The sequence below is a fragment of the Strongylocentrotus purpuratus genome, unplaced genomic scaffold (assembly GCF_000002235.5).
Source record: "Strongylocentrotus purpuratus isolate Spur 01 unplaced genomic scaffold, Spur_5.0 spur5_scaffold_4, whole genome shotgun sequence".
NCBI lineage: Eukaryota > Metazoa > Echinodermata > Echinoidea > Camarodonta > Strongylocentrotidae > Strongylocentrotus > Strongylocentrotus purpuratus.
In genome coordinates this window covers 27,470,784-27,496,976 of record NW_022145610.1, presented here as the reverse complement: position 1 = coordinate 27,496,976, position 26,193 = coordinate 27,470,784, and the positions used below count along the sequence as shown (strand labels likewise).

The 26,193-nt window shown below is 37.9% G+C and overlaps 1 protein-coding gene across 1 annotated transcript; it reads left to right on the top strand.

Moving 5' to 3' along the window:
• The first annotated feature begins 1,621 nt into the window (after positions 1–1,621).
• Positions 1,622–20,596, top strand: LOC105438652. Its single transcript, XM_030997843.1, has 18 exons — positions 1,622–1,894; positions 4,995–5,170; positions 6,687–6,807; positions 7,249–7,412; positions 7,884–8,013; positions 8,860–9,002; positions 9,642–9,771; positions 11,003–11,201; positions 12,055–12,200; positions 12,842–13,051; positions 13,845–14,062; positions 14,368–14,599; positions 14,769–15,042; positions 16,247–16,509; positions 17,830–18,061; positions 18,506–18,606; positions 18,887–19,063; positions 19,507–20,596. The coding sequence occupies exons 2-18, from the start codon at positions 5,001–5,003 to the stop codon at positions 20,122–20,124; spliced, it is 3,528 nt and encodes a 1,175-aa protein (XP_030853703.1). The 5' UTR covers positions 1,622–1,894; positions 4,995–5,000; the 3' UTR covers positions 20,125–20,596.
• Positions 20,597–26,193: the final 5,597 nt, after the last annotated feature.

Sequence of the window (26,193 nt, the reverse complement as noted above, 5' to 3'; positions counted from 1 at the left end):
CATATTTCACGGTATACACAGCGAGTCAAAATAAGTTTACACATAGAAAATTGCTAATTATTTTTTAATCATTTAATGAATTCAAGTTAAACTTTTTAAACTCTCGCAATCAATGCCTCCTGTTTTTCCAAGCGTGAATATACCAAACAAAACTGATACCAAACGATTCGGGATATAACACTCTTTCAAAACTTGTATGATGACCTTTCGTACATAGCTGACTTTTAAGATAAATGACAATTTTCTGAGTGAATTTTTTTTGTGACTCGCACGGTAGACCTATATCTCCCTACCCACCTCACTTTCTCAAGCTATCCCTGCCCTATTGACCTTCCTATTTCTCTCTCTCTCTCTCTCTCTTCTTTATCAACTGCTCATTAATTTTCTCTCATCTACTTCCCCCTAATCTCCACCCCCCCTAATCTCCCCCCCCCCCATCCATCAACTCCATTTCTCATTCTCAATCATCTATCCACGTATCCCCTCTTTCCATTTCCCTTTCTTTATTCCTATATCAATCATCTCTTTCTCTCTCTCTCCCACCATGGACCTGTAATGGATCTATGATCTCCCCTCTCTCACTTTCTGCCCTCTCTCTCCCTCTCTCTCTCTCTCTCTCTCTCTCTCTCTCTCTCTCTCTCTCTCTCTCCCTCCCCCTCTCTCTCCCCCTCTCTCCCTCTCCCTCTCCCTCTCTACATGCAGTACAGTACAATACTACAACCGTACAATGGAGGAGTGAAAAAGCTTTGTCATTATCACGTTGCAATATTTATTGGTTACCATGACACCGGGAAGCTTCGCAACGTACGCATCGTCTCCATAGGAGACATTACATTAATTTACTCCCAACAATGGTGTAGACATGTAGGTTAAGTTGAGTCAATTGTTCGGCATTGACTCGAATAATCAATATCTAAAGGAGATACCGTTACCAGGATATTTCAATAATATTCAATAATGATGAACATAAAGATAGTGTGATAAGGTGGTACTGTTTAAGGCATTACCACAACTATACAGAAGTATATCCTACTGAATAAGATTTTTCAAGCATACAACTATAAGCCTAGCTATATGGAACTAATTTGATAAAAAGGCGAAATGTGAGAATCGTAAGTTATTTAATTTAGGGTCAGATTAAAAGAATATGTAGAAAAGGCGCAATTGCTCATATTTTAAAACATACAAATTTGCTATCTGAATGTCAAATGCCTTCCAAGTGTGTGTGTTGGGGGGGGGGGGGGGGGGGGGGTGGGTGGTATATTAAAGTAAGGGAAGTTCATGTATCGCGGTCATTATAGAAAGACCAGGCGGTACGAAGGTCAATTTTAATTGCCATGAGTCCGTTAAAACCTGAATGGCAAACTCAGAATACAAATATTGCGTGTTTTGTTCTGCGATGCATGACGTCTATAATAACCCATTCATTTTCAGTATATTTCAGAACGTATTTAGACATTATGAACCACTATATAACCATTAGGTACAAATCTTCCGAAATCTAAAGTTTTTCATTTTGTCAGATTTATAATTATATTACAGAGGGATAGTGGGGGCGGAGCGAGAGAGAGAGAGAGAGAGAGAGAGAGAGAGAGAGAGAGAGCGCCAACAGTTTGCAATACAGCGTCGACTGACGTATTATCTTGGACACGGCAAACAAAACCTAAAGCATATAGCATTAACAACGCATGCAAAAGTATGCAACTCGGTAAAGAGACACTATATTTATGAACCTTGTCTATGGGATTGGACTCTTCTTCAATGATACAAGGCTTTGGTGGACAGCAGTATAGCTTCTGGATTAATAAATTAAGGCAAGGAGTCTTTAGTATTTCGACAAGTGTGGATATAATATTTCTAACATCGGAAGGAGTATTGTGACATTATAAATGCGGTGAGTATATTATTATCATGATTGTTTGATAAATAGTAGTCCATGTTGGTGTTTTAATTAATTTGATTGTATTTGTCATATAACATGGCTACCACTAACAACGAGGTTGTGTTCAATATTAGGGCTTTCTGATTATGACAATAATGTGACTGAAAAGGTCTTGTAATTCATTTGTACTACATGTATATCACGTAGAATATATTGCATTATAAAATAGGCCTTTAAAAAGATTTTAAGATCAATACACAACAATAACCCATGCATTGTAAATTATATTTATCCCCTTATTCATCCTTTCTCAATTAACAATATTTGGCTCTGACTCCATTATATGTGGAAATCCTATAACTTTAACCATCATTACCATGTTTTCAGTTAACATGAAGCTCACATTGAAGGTGTGATGGATTGCATACACAAACATGTTACAGGCTAAAAGACAACTAATGTTGGTTAATGTATTCTCCCCCCTCCCCTTTAACCCCCCCCCCCCTTCCCCGTGCATCCACTCGACTCCCCCCTCTCTCTCTCTCTCTCTCTCTCTCTCTCTCTCCCTTCCCTTTCCCTAACTACAAACAGGGTCACATCTTCATAGCAACGCATAAATATTACTCTCAGATATGATATTGATTAGTGTGTGCTTGTGGCATGGGAACAAACATACGATCATAAAGCGGAGCGGCATCTTCGTTATATATAGATACGATATCCTTCGTCCAATACTCTCACATAGGTTTCGTAAATTATGGTTTTGCATAATTATTTACCAAGAAGAGGTGTCTAAATATTTAATTGGTGTCTATTTGCTAATGACCTTTATACAGCCCATAAAAAGGCAGATTTACACTTTAACGTGCTTGATCCAATATTACACATGCTGTATTCAGCATGTTAAAAGTATTTAGGCCTATGTGTCATTTTGAAGAAGGAAAAAGTGGACACTTCCTGGCATTTGTTTAAATGGAGACTGAACACTTAACTTTTTGAGTGTAATATTGCACGTTCGATAGAACAGAAAGTGAAAGATGACGAAAGGGACGGGAACAGAAGCCCCCCCCCCCCACACACACACACACACACTCCTCCACCCTCTCCGGTCAGCCCCAGTACCCTCGTAATGACTGGAAGGCTACGCGTTCATGGTTTCACTTTTACTCGCGTTAGCCTCGACATATCGACTAAAAATCAAATTCAAAGTTTATTCAACACACTTCATAAAAACATACAAATACAGAGTGGAATGATAACAAAAGAATGAGATAGTGATAAAAAGTGCAATAGCAATTTATGAGAGCATATTTTGGGATAGGCAGAAAGGAGGGATTCTTTATATGAAAGTCTGCTCCTGAACACACACATACAGGAAATAGAAGAAGAAGGAAAAAAATACTATCATGTACATTCTAAGTAAAAAACAAACACACACTTACAAGAGGGTGTAACAAATTTATCCAGTTAGCAATGCCCTTGACATGATAGTTTCACTACGTGTATTAATTTCTTCAACACATCCGGATTGTCAGGAAGGAAGGAAGACAATATCACCCAATGAGAACCAGAAGGATGTTAACTATGTACTATAGCCTATAGAGTATAAAAGTAACCGCCCTTCTGGCCCTAAGCAGATTAAAAACGACTGATCATTCACTGATCCCCCAAACAACATCATAAAACCAAACTAGTGCTCATTTGACAATATTGATAGATTGCCAAAGTTAAACTTGATACAGAATTTGGAGAAAAGATCTGAGGGGCTGGTATAGTACATGTTGGTTAAAAGATACTGGTAACTAAATCTATTTGATAGAATCCGGGAAAGCTGGATATCGAGCATTAATAAAAATGTGCCCTATAAATGACTCTACAAAAACTGTTTCCAAACAGCCGTTCTATACTTGTTTGGTATTTGTCAGTAACAATACTCTACCACATAAATTAGGTTGATTTTCCTTTTAAATTACTTTGGTCAGTTAGGCATACAATATGACTTCATCAAATTGGGTTTTGAAGAGGAAAAAACTGTAACATTTTGTTCTCATAATTTGGAGCAAATACAAATTTCTTAATTTTGTTTTCCTTTCAAATTTGACACATGCTTCTGTCTTTGTATAACAGAGCAGGTCACAAACTGGGAGCCCTGTTTGCATGCAATGAGAACAAAAGAAATTTCCCTCAAAAAGCAAAAACAAACCAGTATAAAACAGACACACAAAAACACCCCGGTTTCTTACTGTAGCATATTGCCCAAGTCCAGAATAGATATTTTCGTTTACTTAGTTTTCACAATGAAACCCGACCTTGCTATTGTTATCGATTATTTCTGGGTTCATATTTTTCTCATGTCTAATATTCACTGCGGTATGGTGGGACAACGTGTGAATATTATTGCCGATGGAGGTCGATCAAACTAACATCCGGGTTAGTCTGCTTTTGTTTGAGACACATAATATATTTAAAGAGCCCACTCTGCGTTGTCCCATAGTTCTTGTGTTTTCAAGCTTAAATCATTAATAGTATCATTAATATTGATTGTATTAAAGTTCGGTGAACTAAAGTGTATAAAGCTTACAGGCATTAAACTCTACATTTATTGACCTTTGTCAATAATACTGATAGTTAAAGTGGTCATATATTCTCCTCTAGTTCGCCATCATTGTGGAATCGGTAAGTCTATTTTCAACAGTTCATTTTATCCTGGGCCTACAATCCTGGCACTTTGTTATATACGACATAATATACTATATTTAACTAGATCAGAAAATAAAGCCTAAGAAAAGAACAACTCACCTGGTCGACTATAACTATGAAGTGTCTGTTGCCAGAATATAAGACAGCGTTAGGAGGAGGAAGAGGAGGAGCAGGAGGAGGGGGAGGGGGGGGGGGGGAAGGTAGCTCCAGCTCCGTCAAAACTATCTCCCAACGTAAGACCATACCTACAAATTTTGACTCCCGAACCATTGAAAGTTAAGAAGAAAAAAATGAGTGCAGAATCGCATCCAGTATCTCTATGCTGCTGATGTTAGGTCAGTATAGGCAAAGAGTTTTTATTTTTCTCTACGTAATTAATGTGTGTCATTTATCTGTTACATTGCTTTTCAAGTGAGCCATGGCTGAAAAATATGAAGAGCTGAAGAAACAGATGACGAACAAGTCAGTGAACCCTGCCAAGTATCTTCCTCGAGTTATTGAGGAAATCAAGAAAGATGACAGCAAGGAGTTCGCCGAGGCCTGCAGGTATGAACTCAGGGACGACATCATAGACGGAGTCAAGGCAGCGTAAGTCAATAATTATGTTTTCATTCAGTCTTTAAATGGAAATCCATGCAACTACTCTAAATAAATTGACAAATTATTGAAGAAGCAGATTGGTAAAAGTGTGAATAAAAGCGGACGGGAAATAAGAGAGTTAAGAACTCTTGAAAGTTACAAAGAATCTGTAGTGTCATTGTGACGTAGAGTGCCAGACATCTTTCACATGTGTTCAAGTTCAACACACAAAATGACTAAATGTCGATTTAAAAAAAGCTATTAAGACTGAGGAGGGTCTTTCCTTTTAGAGGAGCTATAATAATAGACTATAAATAATATATTTTGGGTATGAGTGCCCAAATGAGAAGGCACTTAGGAGAAAAACAGACATTAATGATAGTGTACACGACAAACAGGAGGTTTGTTCGTGTCAACGTCACGTTCCATTGAATAAACTACAATTTGAAATTCGCGTAGACTTTAATAATGATCTCATACAGACAAACATTCATAACTCTCTTATCATTTGTCCAATTCAGTTTTTAAAACTTTCGCCATCCTGTTTCTCTTATTTTTCTGCTTTCATGCAAACGAAGTGATTTGAAGGTTGGATTTCCCTTTAATATTTGTTTTGTCGTTCAATCTTTGAAGAAAGTGTTGAGTTTTGGTAATGATGAGGAATAATTGTGAGCTTTCTTATTCTTTTTACGGTAGTATAAAAAAATTATAATGGAAGTCTGTTGTAGCATACATAATTATGTCTCCTGAATAGGATTGCTCTTCACATGCTCTTAGTTACGTAATATGACCAGCAAAAGCTGAAAGGTTTGGACCAAATACCCCCTCACACACACGCCCACACACACGCACACGCGCAACACACACACACACACGCATTCTCACATCAGGGCCTTTGTGGGGCACCTGATTGTGGGGTATTTCTGTGCGTTCCAGATATACCTTGTGGTCCCCTACTAGTGAGGTATGTACAACCTGGCGATAACAACCCGGCGGTGTGCTTACGATGTTACCATAAAAAAGTGTGCAAGTTTTAGCACACGCTCACAAAATGTCATTTATGGGGTACCACTTCTAATGCCCCGCAGGGCATAGGACACCGAATATACAGTCATTTGAAAGACTTTACTCTGTGGGGTCCTGAAAAAATACCCCACAAAGTAAAAATGCCTCACAAGGGGTATGTGAAGCGCACATAAAACCCCACAAAAATGCTGAGGTGAGAGCACACACACACACACACACGCGCGCGCGCGCGCGCGCGCACACACGCACGCATCCTCTAAACAACGCCCCTGAATTGAACACCCGACGAAAGCCAAGCTAGAGTGAGAGTATTACCCTATGAATAAAAAGGCTACAGAATTTTCTCGACAAATTAATAAACTGTAATAGTTAACATAATCAGACCAAGGAAATTTGCAACAAGTAAAATTATTTTTCTGAAACACCATTAAATGAACTTTGCTTTTTTAAATGTTTACCAACCACCGAATTAGGTAATACAATTTCTACTTTTTCACAGGAAAAACAAGCATGAGAAACTTATGATTGAACTATGCATTGAATGTATGAAGAAGAAGACACAGCCATACTACGAACTGGCCAAGAAAATATTTGATGAGAAAGCAGTGGTTAGATGGAAGGTAAGAAAATAAAATCATTATTTTACGATTTCTTTCCCGTATACACAGTCACTAGCTAGTTTTTGTGTAAGATGCCTGTAAACGATTACAATAATAATAAATATAATAATAATAAAAATAACAATAATAATAAATACAATAGTTATAGTTATAATTTGTTTTAGTTTTTACCCAAGGTACCTACATCAGTATTAATACTTCTCTTCCTGCGGGCCTTGTAATAATTATTGTCCTAGCAATTTGCCAGGTTCCCATTTTCATCTGGGTGGAGAGTGAAAAATATATAGTCAAAGTTAATTAGTGCGGGGATGGGATTCGAATCCTCAACCATTGAATTGAGAGTAACGTACACAAACCACTATAATACCACGACATCTCGGCCACAAGGGTTGGTGTAAGAAGGCAGTAACTAAGACTGGTCTGATCCAATATGTCTGTTAGGGTCATGAGGGTGCCATTGAGCAGATGATTCGAATCTTGGAGGAACCCATAGAATGGGAGCCAACTGACCGAGAGGAGGAAGACATCGAAGAAAAACACGTCTCTTGGGACAATCAGGGACGCGCACTCAAGGATGCAGTCGAGGAGATGATCAAAGCTTGCAGGTTAGAAAATTTGAGGATCTGGCAAACACTGGTAGAGGGAATCTTTCCCCTTTGAAGTGGGAATTTTTACACGGCAAGAGGAGCGAATAATTATGTTTCATTGCCGCCAATTTCCCAAACATTTACGACAATATTATAACCAACGATGGATTCAAATTCGAAATTCGGATGATCCTGATTCGTCTGGAATCTGAGTCCAGACTACTTCACCATTTATACTTTATATTGATATGATATGTGTAGCATATTGTTTCTACCACAAAATACAATCAATCAAATGGACCTGTAGAACCCTAACGAAACATTGATTAAACACTATTTCAGTCACTTTATTTTTATCCTTTCTTCTCTTTTCAATCATAATTCCCCACCCTTACATTCTGATCTATCCTCTCTTTTCCCTTCTTCTATACTCTCTTCTTCCTTAATGTTCACGTTTGATCTCTGAACCTCTTTTCACTAATGCTGCAGTCGTGACAAGATGATCAAGAAAGTTGCTCCATCTTTCAGTCGCCTTCTTTCGTCAGCCATCAAGAGCGGTTCAGACATGCACATTGTGGTGGCTATCGCCATAGTAGGAACAAGCGAGATGGAATGGGAGGTATATATAACACATAACATATTTTTCTTCAAAATAGATCTTACTAAGAATTAAACCATTTACAGTTTTAAAATTTCCTTCTCCTATTTGTATATTGGCAATTGCAGTGTTTCGAATGAGATCTTCTGTATAGTTTGTTTATTTTATGGCAAAGACTTTGAAGAAGTTATTGAAATTACCTTACTTTGGTTTTTCCAAAGTCTATGTGATCGTGTTCTGATACAGTGTCGTTCCAAAGACTGTGAACAGAAACAGATCTCAGAGCCATCTATATACACAGAGTATACAACCGAGTTGTTTCACTATATTCATAGTATATTCATGAGCATTCATCATGTGTTTTTGCCCTCGCTGTTATTCTTTACCAGTGTTTGTAAACGTACATCTCTACCTTGGAACAGACCCATCCCTCGAGTGAAATTTCAAAAGATTAATTTTTTGCTTTTCATTGCAGTAATTGACCATTAGTAATAAGCTCAAAATTACTAATAACTTATTAAATTTATCAGTCATGGATTTATTTTTTACCATTGTTATGATCAGTGTTCCCAAGCTAAGAGTACGATATATCAACTACTTTCGAAAATTCAACCTAAGGTAATTTCGATAACCTTATGCATCACCTATTGAAAAATGTGCAAACATGACAATAACGCATTAGGTAATTCGAAAATGATTTGTATAGCCAATACAATATGGTATTGAAATCGCCCTTGATTTGATTTTCCGAAAATAGTTGTGATCGTGTACGGACATAACCATGCACCCTACACCTGAAATACACTATTAATGTCCTCATCGCTGACCTGCTCGACGACCTCTTCGTATTTTTTTTTATTTAACCAGGGTTACGAAAAATTGATTCCTGACGTCCTCGAAGCCTATGACAAGTGGCTACGAGGAGACAACATCGACTTGGAAGAAAACCGTGACCACAGAGACTTAGCAGGGTCCGTTACAGGTTACGGTACTCTCCTTGAAAATGCTGGGTAATTAACGCAGCTTTGGTTTCATATAATTCATGAAGTGATGCTAATATTGCATTCTCTTGTGCGTACGTCTTGTTCATATCATGCTTGCTTGATGTACAGATTTACATCGTAACATTGTATTATGTCGAAATATATCTCGTGTATGCGGTTCGAGTCCCGCCACGGCACTAATTCCTTTGGCAACACCCAGGTGTTAAATGGGTACGTGAAGGCAGGATTTCCTTGAATGCTGTGAGCGCCGAAATCCGCTGCCTAACAGAGTCGGGGTAATAGTTGGAGCGCCTTGAGCACCATGCATGGTGGATATGTGCGCTATATAAATCTCCAATACTATTATCATAATTGTGGAAATATAAAACAAATCAAATGAAATAAAATAAAGAGAGAGCTAAAAAATAAAAATAAAATAGCTAGAGAGGGAGAAAGAGAGGGCAGGGGCAACAGGTCCCGAAGCGGAGAGGATGTTCACATATTGCCTTTGGAGGAACAATCATTTTGTATTATCTAGGAACCGTTGAAAGAAATGGGATCGTCCTTTAAACTTTATGTCGTCGACGTAGTCGGGAGGGGAGGGTGTAGTTGTTTTTATAAACATCTATGTCATGTAATTATTTATTTCATCTTGTTTAACCTCAGTAAATCTAGCGTGCCTCATTTAAAAAGTCTCATGGAATATTGCATGGACCAGGAGCTTGAAGGCGATGAGCAGCCCCTCTCAGTACATGGGCGTATTCTCCAGAACATTATAACTGGATTCATCATGAGGGTAAGTCCATTAAGTTGATGATGATGATGATGATGATGATGATGATTCACGGCATTTGTATGGCACCATATATCTGTTCCAAAAAACATTCAAAGGCGCAAGCTCTTCCAATAAAGTAAGCATTTAAATGTCTGAAGGAAGATGTGAGTTTTATCTCTTTGGTTTGAGTGAAGCTTTGAAGTGGTCAAGGTTGTCAATTTCGCGAATAGATGATGGGAGGGAATTCCACAAGCGAGGAGCAATAGAGGAAAATGCTCGGTCTCCATATCCCTTGAGATGAGTAATGGGCACCTGGAGAGTAAGGCCAGATGAGCGAAGTCCAGGGCGAAGATGACGCCGCTCGATTAAAGATGACACATATCCTGGGGTCTGACCATGAATTAGCTTAAATGTGAGCAGCGGGACCTTGAATCCAATTCTGCTCTTGACAGGAAGCCAATGTAGCTCAGCCAGAACAGGAGAGATGTGATCATGCTTCCTCAGCCCAGTAACGTGCTGCTGCATTCTGTACTGCTTGAAGTCTGTTCAAGTTGATGTTGAGTGTCCCACAGTGTCCCTACAGTGTGAACAAAATAAGTTTACCCACGTTGGTACGCTGTAATAATAATTATATTTGTATAGCACTTGATAGGGAATCCATTTAAATCCACATTTTCAAATACCATGTCCCAATGTAGATATTGTAAAGTTGTGGACACATGACATATTTGTGAATAATATTCTTGACCTTATGCGAAGATTCACAACTATTGCTGTGATCATAATGCAAATTTTATCACACTGTGATCTATCAATTAGGGCCACAGTGTTGCAAGCTATTCTGTAAAGAAATACCGTGATGTAGTATACTCACATTACAAGCATATATATGTTCGTAATTTTCTCTGTGACCACATTGTAATGCGTTCAGCCTATGATTCTTTCCTTACCTCTTTTCATGAGATAATTGTGACAATTATATGGTTCATTATTCGTAGATGAAGCTTATATCTACTCAGAAGAACTTTATTGATCCATCTAAAAAGTCATAGATCTTGATCAACAAAGCCCTGAGAAGATGTCCATCAAGAATAAATCCTATTGTCGCAATCATTTCATGAAGAAAGGTAGACCAAAGTTTATCCCAACTTTATGGGCAACGATGTTTAGAGTACAAGCCTTGACTACCACAAATGTAAAATAATTCAATCTAGTATGAAAATACATTTTGCTTTATTGATATCTTCTTTAGAATACTCAAAAGGTAAAGATCTTCAAGGACCTTTTGCCTTACGTGGTGAAGCTGCTCTCGTGTGACGTCAAAGATTTAGAGAGCATGGCCGGGTATGCCATAGGGACTGTCTACCAGAATGGTGAACTACTGGCTCCGTATGGTGATGACATAGCAGATGCCTATCTCGACAACAAGTGCGAAGGAACAACCGTTGGTAGTGAGTAGTATTCGTTTTCTTTTTACCTTGGGTGCCTTAGACCTCGTAGGTCCATCGTTTTGGTAAGATCTAACTGAGGGGGCGAAACAGCTAAGTGTTAGAGCAGTGGTCTCGTATTCAAGTGGCTTCGCTAGTGCTCTTTGGTAAGGCACTACTCATCATTACTTAGTCCCTTGGAGAGGACTTCAAGCCATCGGTACCCTGGTAGTTTACAGGCGTCCGGACAAGCATACACACCTTTTTCTTTCTGAGCAGTCAGGTGAAACAAACCATCAAGTCATCAATGGACCATTAGTCCTATGACATCTAGTCCCTTATGATATCTTACAATGGTTAGGGTTAAGTTCAGCGTGAGGGAATAGTAGTGTATAGGATGGTGTCAGAGTTGTACCATTAATGTAGAGGATGGTAACCACACGGTCGGGGAGTTTCCCAACAGGAAGAATATATATTACCATTGAACATTATGAGTAACCCGTGAGATTTCAAGCGCGGTGTTTGTCTTAACAGGAGTAACAGAAACTGCATGATAGCTGTTTAGAAGGAATGTGAAAAGAGTGTTCGCAAACACGTTTAAAGCTAACTTATGAATTCGAATAAGTAATTCAGCGCTAAACCGATGTATTTTGTTGACAGCTGGTCACATCAGCAGTCTAAGGAGAGTCCACAAAACGCCTTGGTTCGCTGCTGCTCTGACGGTGTTATGTATCACTAATTTACTGCGAACAAATAGTAACAAAACATTTCTAACACACCTGTAACATAAAAAGTTTATGAATCACACAGTGTAAGAATGTGAAGTGATACTTTTGGGTTATCAAACAACCAAATTTGTTTATATGTCTTGGTACAGTGGCTTTGAAAGGCATATTCCAGTACAAACCAGAAGTGGTCCTGTCAAGAGTAGACCGTATCTTTGAGAAGATGGACGATATGGGAAGCAGTGACAAGATGTACCTCTACATGCTGCTTGATGACGTTGGCAAGAAAGATGCAGAGGTAAGACAGGGGCTTTTGCAATACTTTATTGCATCGCCTTTAGGCGTAACAAAACAAGATGTTGTATTGCACTTTGCGACCGACCCAAAAATCTTGAAATCTAAGGTCATTTTTGTTTAATGTTTTTTAGAAAAAAAATGTTTAATGAATAAAAAAATACGTTTTAAAGTATTCAAAACTGAGAAATAAAAGCCCAAAGAGGGAGAAACAAAAAATTTATAAACAAATAATAAAAATAGTTCCGACCGACCGACCTATGTTGGCACCTAAAGGGAAATACAACAATATAGAAATCCTGTTCGGATTATGTAACCTTTCATTGTCATGATCGCACATTTCAATAGGTAACGCATTAGGCTATTGAACAATTTTGCTAGGTTGATTTTGAACCTATATGCACTCTCAGGTCATGCTGCCTGGATAATGTGTTCCACCGTTCCAAGTTAAATGTCAGACTTTAAGCTTACTACTTCACTTCGTCCGGTCTACTTTTCATTATAATAAATGTTATACGAAACAAATACGAAGAAATAGTCATAGGCATATTTTGATGAATGAACATTTGGAAGATTAACACTATGAAAATACATAAAAGGTCAAAATAACACCCTTACTAAACTAATATCCATGTTTCGTTTTAGGTTTTGGTACCGCATATTGACCTGATGTTTGAGGACATTTGTGACACCTCTCTGTCGACCATGGCTTTCATGACTCTGGCCAACATCTCCATTGATCACGCAAAACACTTTGTCAAGCATTTAGACAGGTGTGTTAAAGCCTGGGAACAGATTCCTCACACTGTAGCCTCCGCCTGCAAGACTATTGCCAGCATTGGCCGACTTAACAAGGTATTTAGTCATCGATAGACCTAGAATCTGACTATTTCATTTTGGGATATATCGGTCCGCTGAGATAACGTCTGGCTTCAAAAGACAAACTATTTTTGTTTTAAATTCTACAAACTGCTGTATTTTCTGTATACTAGGTATAAATATTTGTCAAAGGTACTAATATCAAATTCCCTTCCCTCAAAACACAAAACAAATGCTGGAATGCATACGATTATCGCAGAAGAACCTCCGGCACGTAAATGGTTTAAGAGAGTGGGGTACGCAGGATTTTTTTAAGGGGGGGGGGGGGGGGTTAAAATCGGGCCCCAAATTTCGCAACGACTCAGCCAGCCGCTGAATAAGCCGTGGGGGGGGGGGGGGGGGGTCACCTTTTTTAGGTTAGCCATTGGTATAATTTTTATTTTCATTTTTCTTTATTAAAAAACAAAAAACAAAAGGGGGGGTTCCCAAAAAACATACACAAAACATACACTTAAAACAAACTCAAGGGGGGAGGTCAACCCCCTACGTACGCGCCTGGTTTAAGATTATAGAGGCGATTTTAAAAAAATGTTTAATTTTATTTTATGGAATGGTTTATTAAAAATACTGAAAATAGCAGCCCGAGATCTGATTTACATTCAGTTTACAACAAAGTTTTGTTTAAATCAAGTGAGAGAGATTGGGTCTTAAGTTCATGATGTAAGCCGAAAATAAAAAAATCCATTATATTTTGAGAGAATAAGTCACACCCCCTACTCACAGAAAACTAACTTTCTTATGATTGTGAGTATTATTTTGCTTTCTTCAGAAAGAGGCAGAGAGGTGTTTGAAAATCTTTTTCGGCAAGGTGAACAGCATCGATCCCATGTGGATAAGCGTCATCTTAATGGAGGTGAAGAGAATCGGTCAGGCACACAAGGAATGTCTAGATGTATATCGACCGCAGATTGAGAAACTGAAGACATGTCAGCAGATGGGCGTACCAGACATGGTCCAGTCCATGATAGATTTCCTGGATGACAGAAGGTACGTCAATATGATCCTTGATTAGCATGATGAGAAAAATGTGTGAGATAATTAGGACTGCTGATGGTTGTTAGCAAGCTATTCGGTAGGGGCATTGGTGAATTATTTGATCCAATGCAATGGTCATGCAAATGCGGCAGCCATTATTTAATTCGCATAATTCCTTGATCAACATGAATCGGATGTTTTTTTTTAGAGATACAGTTAAATCTACTATTATCTGCCATGCGATAGAGACTGCAGCAACTCCCAAGAAATTTAGAAAAAACATTATCCTGATATACACCTTTGAATCTCATTTGTAGTCTTCATGGCCTCAGTGAAGAAGTGGCAGAACAGCGAGAGGACATCGACAACTTGGATTCTCGCGTGACGAACACGGAAAACGACGTCACAAGAATTGACGAGACCGTGGCCCAGCAGGGTGACGAGATTCAGAACGTGAAGAATGAGGTCAACGAGCAGGGTGAGAGACTTGATGAGCTGAAGGAAGTCGTGGATGAGACGGTGGAGAAAGTAGAGGAGATCGACCACAAGGTAATGAAAGGTTTTTGATTATAAAACGTTTCCTTTCCTTAAAGACTTCTAGCTCCCATTGAGTCATATCAAATTAATTTGTGCTGATGTGTGAAAGGTCACAATAATGATATTCATGTCATATATTGTCCAAGTAGTAAACAACCTTTGATCTCTCTTCAAATTGCAGACGATCACCAACGCACCAAAATGGTCACGTGACGTCTCAAAGCTGTTAAACCCCGAGCATGAGCATGACTGGAGATTCTTGGCCGTTCGTCTCGGCTACTCTGGTGAAGACATTCGCAACTGGGCCCTGTCACCTGATCCCACCATGGCTATCCTGGCTGAATGGTACACGACTCACAAGAGCAGTGACGCCACCTACGCCATACTAAGTGCGCTTGAAGACATGGGAAGAACTGATGCGGCAGAAATCATCACGCAGTCTTTAGAACAAGCAGGTTTGAATGATTTTTCCTTGTTTTAAATTGGCGATTGGGAATCAGAATATAGGCTGTGTGTCCTCCAAATATCAAAGGGTTAGATGTCTCACTGAAACCCTCCAAATCGCAATGGTCGGACACTTTCTAAAATGTGCAATATACCAAACCGATAAAGCGCATTTCCTGGATTTTACTCAATTCATTTTGAAACAGACGTCGGCCAACTTATACAAAGTATCATCTTCACTAAAACTGCTGACCACTATCTGTAACAGTTTATCGATGCTTAGCTTTATCGAAACATTGATTCACATAGAGAGAAGTAATTTGCAGCTTCATAACACAAGTAAAGACCGACCTAGAACTATGTAGATCTTCTAAGTGATTGGTCAAAAATATTTCCTGATACAAATGCGGCTTAGCTCATATGTCCTAGCCATACATCTATGCAAGAGAAACATTAAAACAATGTGAAAGTTCTAATAAACGTTGAATATCCCTTTGACCCCAACAAAAAAGAAATGGATTTCGATATTTCAGAGGGTGAAGAATGGTTTATTCCAAGGTTTAAATGTCCCTAGACATTTTATACTTGGTAATTAATAAACTTGATATTTATTTCAGGGATTGGTCAGGATTCAAAAGCCAACTTAAGATTTGAAACGTTTGTACGAGAAAGCCTCAGAACCATCCAGAATGAACAACGAATGATGCACCAAAGAACTACTCAACTGGAACAAAATTTGATGGAAACAGACGAAAAATTGAATTGCAGATTAGATAGAATTTTAGAGAAACTAGATCAAATTCATTGTCTGATATTAGAACAAGGCCCTACCTCAACACCAGGATATTTAAAAACGTCGTAGCCTCATCAGAATTTCATCCCAGGCCTTTTGGAATATATGGAATATATAACAGAGACAGGAATTCAAGAGAGAATCCTCTCAACACATTTTCTGGCAGGTACATGATTGTATATACTGATTTTCATGTTGGTGGACAGTCATTTGTAAACGGAAGCTTAGAATAATGCGTATAATGATCATCTGCCCACCGCCGGATGCATGGGAATTGTCGTGGGATCCCAAGAGATGACAGTTATGTACCATTTATTGGAACAGAAAATATGACGACAAACTTCTACGGTCTAAATATAATGTGATACATCACGAGTAGAAACTTATATTATAAAAATCAACATTAACTTTCTACTGACCAGAACTGCTAGTGCCTCAGGCCCCTCCGGATGAGTCAGAGAAGCCCCCGACGGTATTCCTGAGCTACCAGTGGGACCACCAGCTCGAAGTGAAGGCCATCAAGAAGCACCTAGAGATGGCTGGGTTTCCTTGCTGGATGGACATTGGTCAGATGGGTGGCGGAGATCAGTTGTTTTCTAAGATCAGCCAGGGCATGAGGTCATCCAAACTGGTACTCTGCATGGTGACTGAGAAATACTCAAACTCGGAGAATTGTAACAAGGAGGTAAGACAGAGAACGCTGTCATGTGGCATCGGGCATCAAATTTAGCTTGGTTTCAGTTGTTCAGACCAATACCTCATGGAATACAGTGTCATTAGGTGATTAATTAAATTCAATAGAACCCTGAAACTTATTAAAGGGCTATATTATAGTATTAATGACTGCTTCGGGGCAATAGCACAATTCTAACCTTCCCTTGAGCGTATAAAAACAACTATTTCTCGAATATTAAAACAGTTATTAATACTTTTATATGCCGAAAAAAATAGACTAAAAAATAAAAAATAAAAAATAAATTTTTTTTTGTCGAAGATGGGATTCGAACTCTTGCGTACAAAAGGTCGGAAAGGTATAGTCAGCGCCTTAGACCGCTCGGCTAGCGCGCTCTGTCACCATAGTAAGTTGTTTTCTCTAATATATACATTAAAATAAATTGATAACGGCTTCGAGTGGTGGATGCTTCGCCGCTGCTCCATTAAACGGGCCCTTCTTTTACTTTTGCAATGCATATTGGCACGAACTTAGATCAAGATCTATCGGCAGATGTTGTTTTTTTGTTTTTGGAAGTTTATTTTCGTCTTCATGTCAACAATGCAAGATAAAATTGTCGGTAAGATCGATCGAGATTCAATTGTATTGAAACTACCGACCAATTCTTCGCACACGTACGGTATCCTCGATCGCTCAGACCATTTTTTAACATGTAAACCTATGGGGTAACCATATAGACTGACCTATTTTCCCAATAACCATGGTTATTGGGATTTTGAACTGTTTTAACCATGGTTACTGGGAACTTTCGGGAACAGTTAAAGTTTATGAATGCAATTTCGACCAATCAGATAGTTGGATTTCTTAAGTGAGGTATATAATTTATACTAATGATGAGGTTTAGTCTGCCCACAGAATATCTATTGCAGCAACTGGGCATTGTAGATTCTGAAATTCAATGCCATACATGAAATTTGAATCGTCGGAGGCATTTTTTGACCGAGTCAAATGCTTCGAACTCATTATTCATATTGTATATCCCACCGCTGCCACCATGACAAACTCACGCGACAAACATGATTATCTAACTGCTGCCACTATTGTACAGCAGTTAGAAATTACACAAATTCATCAAACGGTCATGATTAACGTGCTCTGTTGAATGAACACAATCTGCTCCAAGTCAGGAGTAATCACAGAACTTTATTATTCACGATACGCATATATCAAGAATATACTGGCAATCTTGAAATATGGGCTTTATTAAAGACAAATGCAATGTGTCTTTGACTTCTCTTTCATTTCCTTTGGTTTAATTCTCTCGTTATAAAGGTGAACCTCGCCAACCTGCTGAACAAACCAATCATCCCTATCCTCATAGACCAGACTCAGTGGCCTCCTCAAGGAGCTATGAGTATGCTGTTTGCGCAGCTTCTCTACATCCAGTTCTACAACGACAAGGAATACGTGAGAGGAGAGAAATTCTGGGAGGACGCCAAGTTTTCGGAACTTTTGGGACAGATTTCTTATCATGCGAATCCTGATGAAAGCATGATATCCGATGGTACGAGAACAAAAGATAGTTCCATTAAATCTTTGGATGTGTCTTTACTGTAATTTACAGCTTCTATCATTCGTTCCATACCTTAAGATAAGCCATTCATAACCAAATTGATTAAAATAATACTATTCTGAACTAATGAGGTTGTGGATATGGTGTGGTATATGAGACAGAAATACATTGTCCTGCAGTGTCTAAGACTCGAAGGTGCATTATTTAATCAATACACATGTGAATCATTGGAAATTGTTGAAGACGTAATAAAAAGATAACAAACCGTTTTATAATAGCATGTGCCAAAACATACTTGAACCTGTTTCTAGTTATAAGCTCATTGTACTGCAATTTCCAAATTCTAAGGCTTCAAAAGAAACAGCAAATCTAAAAATTATTAGATTGAATCATTACTCATGAGCAATCATCAACGTAACGTTTTTCTTTATACAGAATATCGTGATTGGATTCCTCAGGTGGAAGATAAACCCGTCACTGTTAAGAAAGTATCCGAGGAAGCAAAAAGCTCACCTGCGCAGCAGAACCAAACTATGGTGAGAAGCTTTAACTTACTATGAATAAGATAGGAGCTGTGGTTTAACACGATTATGAGTTTACCACATAATCGGGTGGTCTCAAGACAGAGAGTTGGACTGGGCCTACATATTTGCATTTTCGTCCATTAGTGTTGTCGCTTAATCGAAGTTCTACTTCAATTTTTTTATATTAACTATTTGCATAGTTGTAATCCTTCATGTGAATAAATATCGACTTGTTCTCATAATTTTTAAATGTGTTTCTCTTGTATTCTCTTCTGCATAACAAAAATATCAGGAGTCAACCGAAGCTCCATCTATATTCATCTCTTACCAATGGGACAAGCAAACTGAAATTAAGAGACTGTTCTCGCGTCTCACTGGTTTGGGATACCACTGCTGGCTGGATATCAATCAAATGGGAGGTGGGGATCCACTCTACTCCAAGATTGATAAAGGAGTGAGAAACGCAAAGGTAATGTATAAGTGCTCTACCACGTGGTAAAGATGAATACTACTCTTTCACATATGTTCCTCTTCAAAAACTAAAATACGTCGTATGTGTTGGAAATGAACGCACGGATTGGGTGGTAGTAAAACCATTCCCTATTGATAAGCATAGGTTTCACATACTAGCAGTCATCGATTAAATATTTCGGCTAAGAGCAGTTGGACTGACGCATACTTCAGTTCTAATTCTTACAAAAACCGTGTCATAAGTGTACTTAAATGTATTTCTCGATTGTATAGGCTCCTAATCAAAACATGAGCTTCGGTAGCATGCTGATCAAGAATTTCAATGCCTAACAGCCGGCTCTCTCTTCTCCATTGTGAGAACATTTCAGTGTAAGAAACAAAATATAAAATTTGTTTCTATATCTTAAAATTATAAAAGGAATATATGATTTTATTTGACAGGTTGTCGTTTCCTGCGTCACTCCTAAGTACTCCCTCTCCGCCAACTGCAGGAGAGAGGTCAGTCTCTCTGACGCACTCCGTAAACCCATCATTCCCCTGTTGTTAGAAGAGATGACATGGCCACCGGAAGGACCAATGAGCATGACCTTCACCCAGCTTCTCTACATCGACTTCACCAAAGAGACCACTCAGGCCAGCTTTGAAGATGAAAAGTTTGAGGAACTCATCGAGAAGATCAAGGAACATGCGGAACCGACGCTTCAGGTCGTGCCTGCAGGCGAACAGGATCAAACGAAGGTGACAAGTCAAGAACAGTCGCCAACACCTACGCCAAAAGATGAAGGAACCGCGGAGACAAGCGTGACAAAAGACATACCACCTTCTGCTGATGCCAGTGACAGTGACACCAAGCCGGTCGAGGAAGTTCTTGTAGCCGTAGAGAGAAGTGCCACTCCACATGAACAAGCTCCTCTACAGCAGCAAAACAGTCCGGCTGAAGCACCACCTGCAGAACAACCACCACCAAAGCAGAGTGATAAATCACCAGTAAAAAAGCCTTCTTCGCCCTCTCTACCTGAAAAGAAGAACAAGAAATCATCTACCTGTTTGCTTCTTTAATGATGCATTGGGTTAGCTCATCAAAATTTCTATGTGCCAGTTTAAAATTAATGTGGTCTTTCGATACTGGTATTTAATTAAAGCTGATTTTATTTATTCTTCCGCCTTTCTCTGAAACAAACTACCCGTTATGATATATTTTCCTACTAACAATATACACAATTATTTAACTTCATTTATGCCAAGTGAATGCACCCATGGCACTGTTTAACAAATGCACACTAAGTATACTAATAAAATGATGAATGTTTATTTTAATATTTGATATCTTAAATTTAGACATAAGACTTATACATAAACATATGAACTTTTTGAAAGCTAGATTTTGATGTTAGATGTTAGATGTTATACAAAAGTACTTTATCATGCAGGAGCTCTGAAGTTCAAGTTCATCACACTCCAGGATTGGGTTTAGTGGTGTTAATGACTTGAAGTTGTACTGTACCGCTAAAAAGACAGGATGAGTAGGAAATTGGTGCACCTACGCCATGTTTATATTCATTGCTAGTACCACAACTCAAATTAGTGAAAATCCACTCCACCCGGAAGAAGGCTAGATCTCCAGAGCGCCGTTTCATAAACTTCTTCTAAATAAAAATTGTCCATAGCAAGCTACTGAAATCGTTACATTTAAATTGTTGGCGGTGAGATGATTTGTAAAAGAATTGCAACACTTGTCAAAGACTTTGTGAAACAGCTAAGACCTAGAACCCGTACTATTTCGTTCTGTACCATCGCAAGAGTGGTCGAGTAGCCAAAATATATATACCACAGTCTTTCTATTCCAATGGTTTGTTATAGATTTACAATATCATTACGAAGTTATACATTAGTATATCATATTAAAAGTGTCTTTAAAAAAAACATTTTCTGTGTACATAAAATAATTATACATGTATCAAAATGAATGTAAATTGCACCAGTAATGAGCAATATAAATGTGTCACAATGTTTGTTATTCCAAATGAGGTTTTAGAACCAATATTAAAAAACAGTTTTATCGTGTATAGCATTTTCTGTTACAGATCAGAGGGTTATTTTATTTGTGCAATTTTTTACAAACTTATAAAAATAAGTTTTTTTTTTGTACAGATTGCTCTTGTTTGAGAACAAATCATTTATGCACCAAAGATCAATCGGAAAATGCAGAATTTGTTTCACAATCTTTAAATGAATGTGCTAGTTAATGTGGTTTTATTTGGGTTGAGATGATTCGTATTAACAGCTACATGACTACGTGTCTTTTCCATGAAATATCAGGAAATCTTTATCGCAGAAAGTGAAATGAAATAAACTATTCTACGATTAACAGTAATACAAAAGTTGCAATGTATTTCTTTATCTATTGCATTTGTATATCTTCAGTCATAATGGTAAACTATTAACCTCACCTCGTCCATTAACTATGAAAATCAAAGTATGGATTTGAAACGGTAAGGAGAATTTTGTAACCCTTCATCGAAATATCCAACAAATTACTAGATTTTGTTCGCTCTCTCTCTCTCTAGTGCTGAGCATATTTTTTTTTTGGTCGAAAATTTGAAAATTTACACCTCCCAAAAAAGGTAAAAATCACGTGTTTTTACACCTTTTTTTTTCTCAGGGGGGGGGGCGGCCCCCTGGATCCGCCACTGCCCCCTCCCCAACACACACACTTGGAAGACATTTGCCATTCAGGTAGTACATGATGTTGTAAAATATGAGCTCAGCACTTAAGCAATTGCGCCTCTCATATATTCTTTTGATCTGACCCTAATGACTTACGATACTCACCCTTCGCCTTTATAGTGGTATGTTGGAAAACTCTGATCCAGTGGTGTGGAGAGTATTCATGTATGAGCTAGGGCCTACATTTAATCCACTCAGTAGGATATAATTATATATTACTGTGTTAATGCCCCAATTACACTACCGCCATTACATATCACACTACCTTTTAGTTCATCAAAGTTTGATATTGAAATATCCTGGTAACTATATCGCCTTAACATATTGATTATTCGAGTCAATGCCGAACTTTAACCTACATGTGCACATCATCGTGGGGAGTAAATTATTTAGTGTCATGTATTCTATGGAGGCGATGCGTACGTTGCGAAGCTTCCCGGTGTCATGGTTACGAATAAATATTACTTTAGAAGGGGTCGAGTATATTTCCTCTAGAAAATTCAAAGGATAATTGTGCGTCTATTGCAACGTGACAATGACAAAGCTATTCACTCATCCAGTGTAGACGGTATTAGTCTTGTACTGCATGCACAGATATATAGAGAGAGAGAGAGAGAGAGAGAGAGAAAGAGAGAGAGAAAGAGCAAGAAAGAGCGAGAGGGAGAGAGAGAGAGAGAGAAAGAGAGCGCTTACAGTTTGCCATGCTACAGCGTCGACTGACGGCAGACAGGACCTAAAGCATGCAATCAATGTATGCAACTCAGATAATATATTTATGAACCTTGTCTATTGGACTCTTGGGTGATAATATAAGGTTTTGGTGGACACCAGTATAGCTTCTGAATTAAGAAGGCAAGGAGTCTGCATTAGACTAACAATAAATTGTGGATATATTTCTAACATCAGAAGGAGTATTGTGACATTATAAATGCGTGAGTATATCATTATCATGATTATATTGTTTGATAAATAGTAGGCAATATTGGTGTTTCAATGAATTTAAAGGTGACATTAATTTGTTTGTATTATTTATTATTTCTGTTTCACATGTTGGGTACAAATAAATCGATTTATTGCAAGAATGGCTAAGATAAGAACTAAAGTGAGTTTTCGGTGATTGATTTAACTTAGATTGAGCAAGAGCAGCAATGTTTGAAAAATAATTATTGAATTCTTCAGCAATATCATCATTTTCTATTTTAACATCATTTTTCATAAAAAAGTGGGGAGTCTATCTTGCTTACTTTTAAAAGATTATTTTTTATTAACTTGTAGTAAGTCATAATAGTATTTTTCACGAGCAGTTTTAAAACTCACGATTCAAAATATTTCGATACCTTTTAAATGTATTATGAGATGTATCATTGCGTGTTTTACAATATTCTTTATAAAGCCTGTTTTTTTATTGATACATCTTAATAAAGAAAAAGTAATCCATGATTTTCTTGGAGAAGAATTCTTTTTATGATTACCTTTCGAGCATTTATTACTAACAACATCATTAAACTTATTCAAAAAACGATCATATGCGAGTTCAACATTATCAAACTGAACAATATCAGACCAATCAAGATTAACTAATTCTTTTCTATGAAATCAATAGTAGTAGAGTTAAGACATCTTCTGGATTTATTAGCATTAGTATTTTTATTTTCTTTGAGATTATTTTGAGTAATAGAACAAATTGGCAAGTGGTCTGTTATATCGTTATAAAATATATCAGAACTAATATCTTTATTGCATTGACATGATTTACAGTAGAACAATTCAGCGAGTTAATATTAAAATCACCCATAATGTAGACATCTTTATTTTCTTTATTTAGTTTCTGTAAACAAGCATCAATTTCACAATTAAATTCTTCAACATTAGTATGGGGATCTCTATATACAACAGCAATGATAATGTTTCTTTTGTTTTGCACATAAATTTCAAGAAAGAGTGATTCACAAATTGCATCTAACAAACATAAATCCTGTCTTACAACCACGTTCAGAGAATTTCGCACAAGCATTGCAACAGCACCGCCTCTACATTTTCCCCTATCATTATGAAAAAAAGTATACCCACTGAGATTAAATAATGAAACTGGAGTATTGCTGTGGATCCACGTTTCACTAAATCCATATACAGATAATTTTTGGTCTAATTGGCAAATAAAATCATGAATAGAATCAAAGTTCTTATATAAACTACGCGAATTAAAATGAAGCATATCGCCACGTTGAAACTCAGAGTTTGCATTAAAATCATTTGGCAACCAGTATTTATTACAAATATCAAACAGATAAAAGTTCCTGTCGGGATCAATATCATTAATAATATCATCATTGTCATCGAAAACAAAATCATCATGGGATAGCTGGTTAGGTAAGTTACGATAGTCAACAGGGTTAGTAGTAAATGTATTGAACAGATTGTTAAGGTCTAAGTTAGAAAGAGAGGAGAAGGGAAATTGGAAATCACACATCATCAACAATCACACACTATCAACGGTCACACAAGAGAATTTACTTAAAACTACAATTAAGATTACAATACAGTATTATTTAAAATAAAATATGAAAGAAGATACAAAATCAATTCAAAATTAAGTGCACATACAAAGCATGCAGACATTATTATGCTATCTGTTCATTTGATTTCATAGTCCAATTATAGCTCGCGTTCAAAAGTTTTTCTGTTCAGATTACAGAATATGAATAGTCACTGGCTAGCCAACACTTGTCGCTTGCACTTGTAACTTGTCTCGTGCCTAGAGTTTTGTGAGATCACTTTCAGACCTTATAAGTTTCTTTTCTGTTCTGCCACCGGGTTTCTTTACGAGGACGATGACCCTTCCGTCAATGGACCAAGCCGCCTCCAGATGCTGAATTGCTTCAACTGCTTTTTTTGGCATGGTCAAGTAATGCCCGGTTATGTGAGGTGAGATCTTCATCTATCCCCATTCGTGATCCCTTGAGTTTTCTGCGACTCTTTATAACATCTTGTCTCACATCATATTGAGTAAACTTCACTATTATAGCCCTCGGGCCAACCTGCCTACCCTTAGATGGTGCACCCACTCTATGTGATCTATCTATCGCAGTTGGCCCAAGGTTAATGCCAAGCTTGGATTGTGCTACATCTCTTATCTTTTGATTTGTGACTTCACCTTCAGATTCTTGGATCCCAACAAATCGCAAACAATTCCTCCTTTGGTATTGTTCAGCATCATTTGTCTTCTCCTGAAGATTGACGATTGCAGAGTGGTCTGTTCGCTGTTGTTCACTCAAGTTGCTGATTATCTTTTCCTTTGCTTTGAGATCATTCTCGATTTGAAGAATTTGCCCTTCCGCTGTTTTTAGCTGAACACGCAGATCATAGAGTTTTTTGCTTATGGCATCAGTGATTGTTGATTTAAGTAAATCGGCAAATTTGGCGATGTTGAAAAAGGATCTTACTTCAGCTGCGATCGTGTCGGTTACGGGTTCATTGAAGGGGGTTGGCTGCTCTGTATGATGCAGCATTGCAGAAGGTGTGTTGTCATCCATGTCTTTATGCTTGCTTTCGGGTGTTGCACTAGAAAGCATATTCTCCACAGTGGGTGAGTGCTGCCCTGCATCAGGTAAGAGCTGATCTTCATGTATGCCAGATGTTGATGAGGGGGTAAGTACATCCTTTGAGACATTCCGGATGGATTTTGGAGTTTTAGTGCTAGATTCTGTTTTCTTTCCTTTTCTCTCTCCTATCTTTGGTGAAAATTTGTTGGCTGGGGAACCTACATTCCCGTAAGTTCTCCTTGACCGCCTGCACACTTGGTTTTCCTCTTGGATACCAGGCATGATGAGAGTTGAGATTGCTCTACTTCTAAGTGTATGACACACTGCATTATATAGTCTAGTAGTACATGTAAAAACTTACAAGACAGCTTGTTAGCTGTACATGTCCAAGCTCTAACAAAAAATAACGTGTGTGGGACCGTGCTCAAATCATCCAGTTTCTTTGTAAGATGTGTCACAAATTCTCCTTCCAAGAAAGCAAAATGACTATCACAAGGTTTCAGAATAACTGTATGCCACAGGTATTGATATTTCCATTAGAATATACAGTCTAATATTACTAACTTACAAAGTCAAAACGGCTGTCTTGTTGTCTATGATAAAACTCCAGCAAAAAAATAACACATAGGCCTATGGGACCATGCTCAAAGTTCATCCAGTTCCATTACAAAATGAATCAAAAATTCTCCATCAAAAGTTGACTTCACATGTGCACAAAAAAGTTAAGAAATGACTTCTAGTAGTTCTCACATGATAGCAGATGATGTCAAGATGAGATTATGATAAAATACAGTCCAAAAGTAGGAATCTGTGGTCCGAATGTAGAACTTCAAACGGTCAACACAACACAATCATTTAA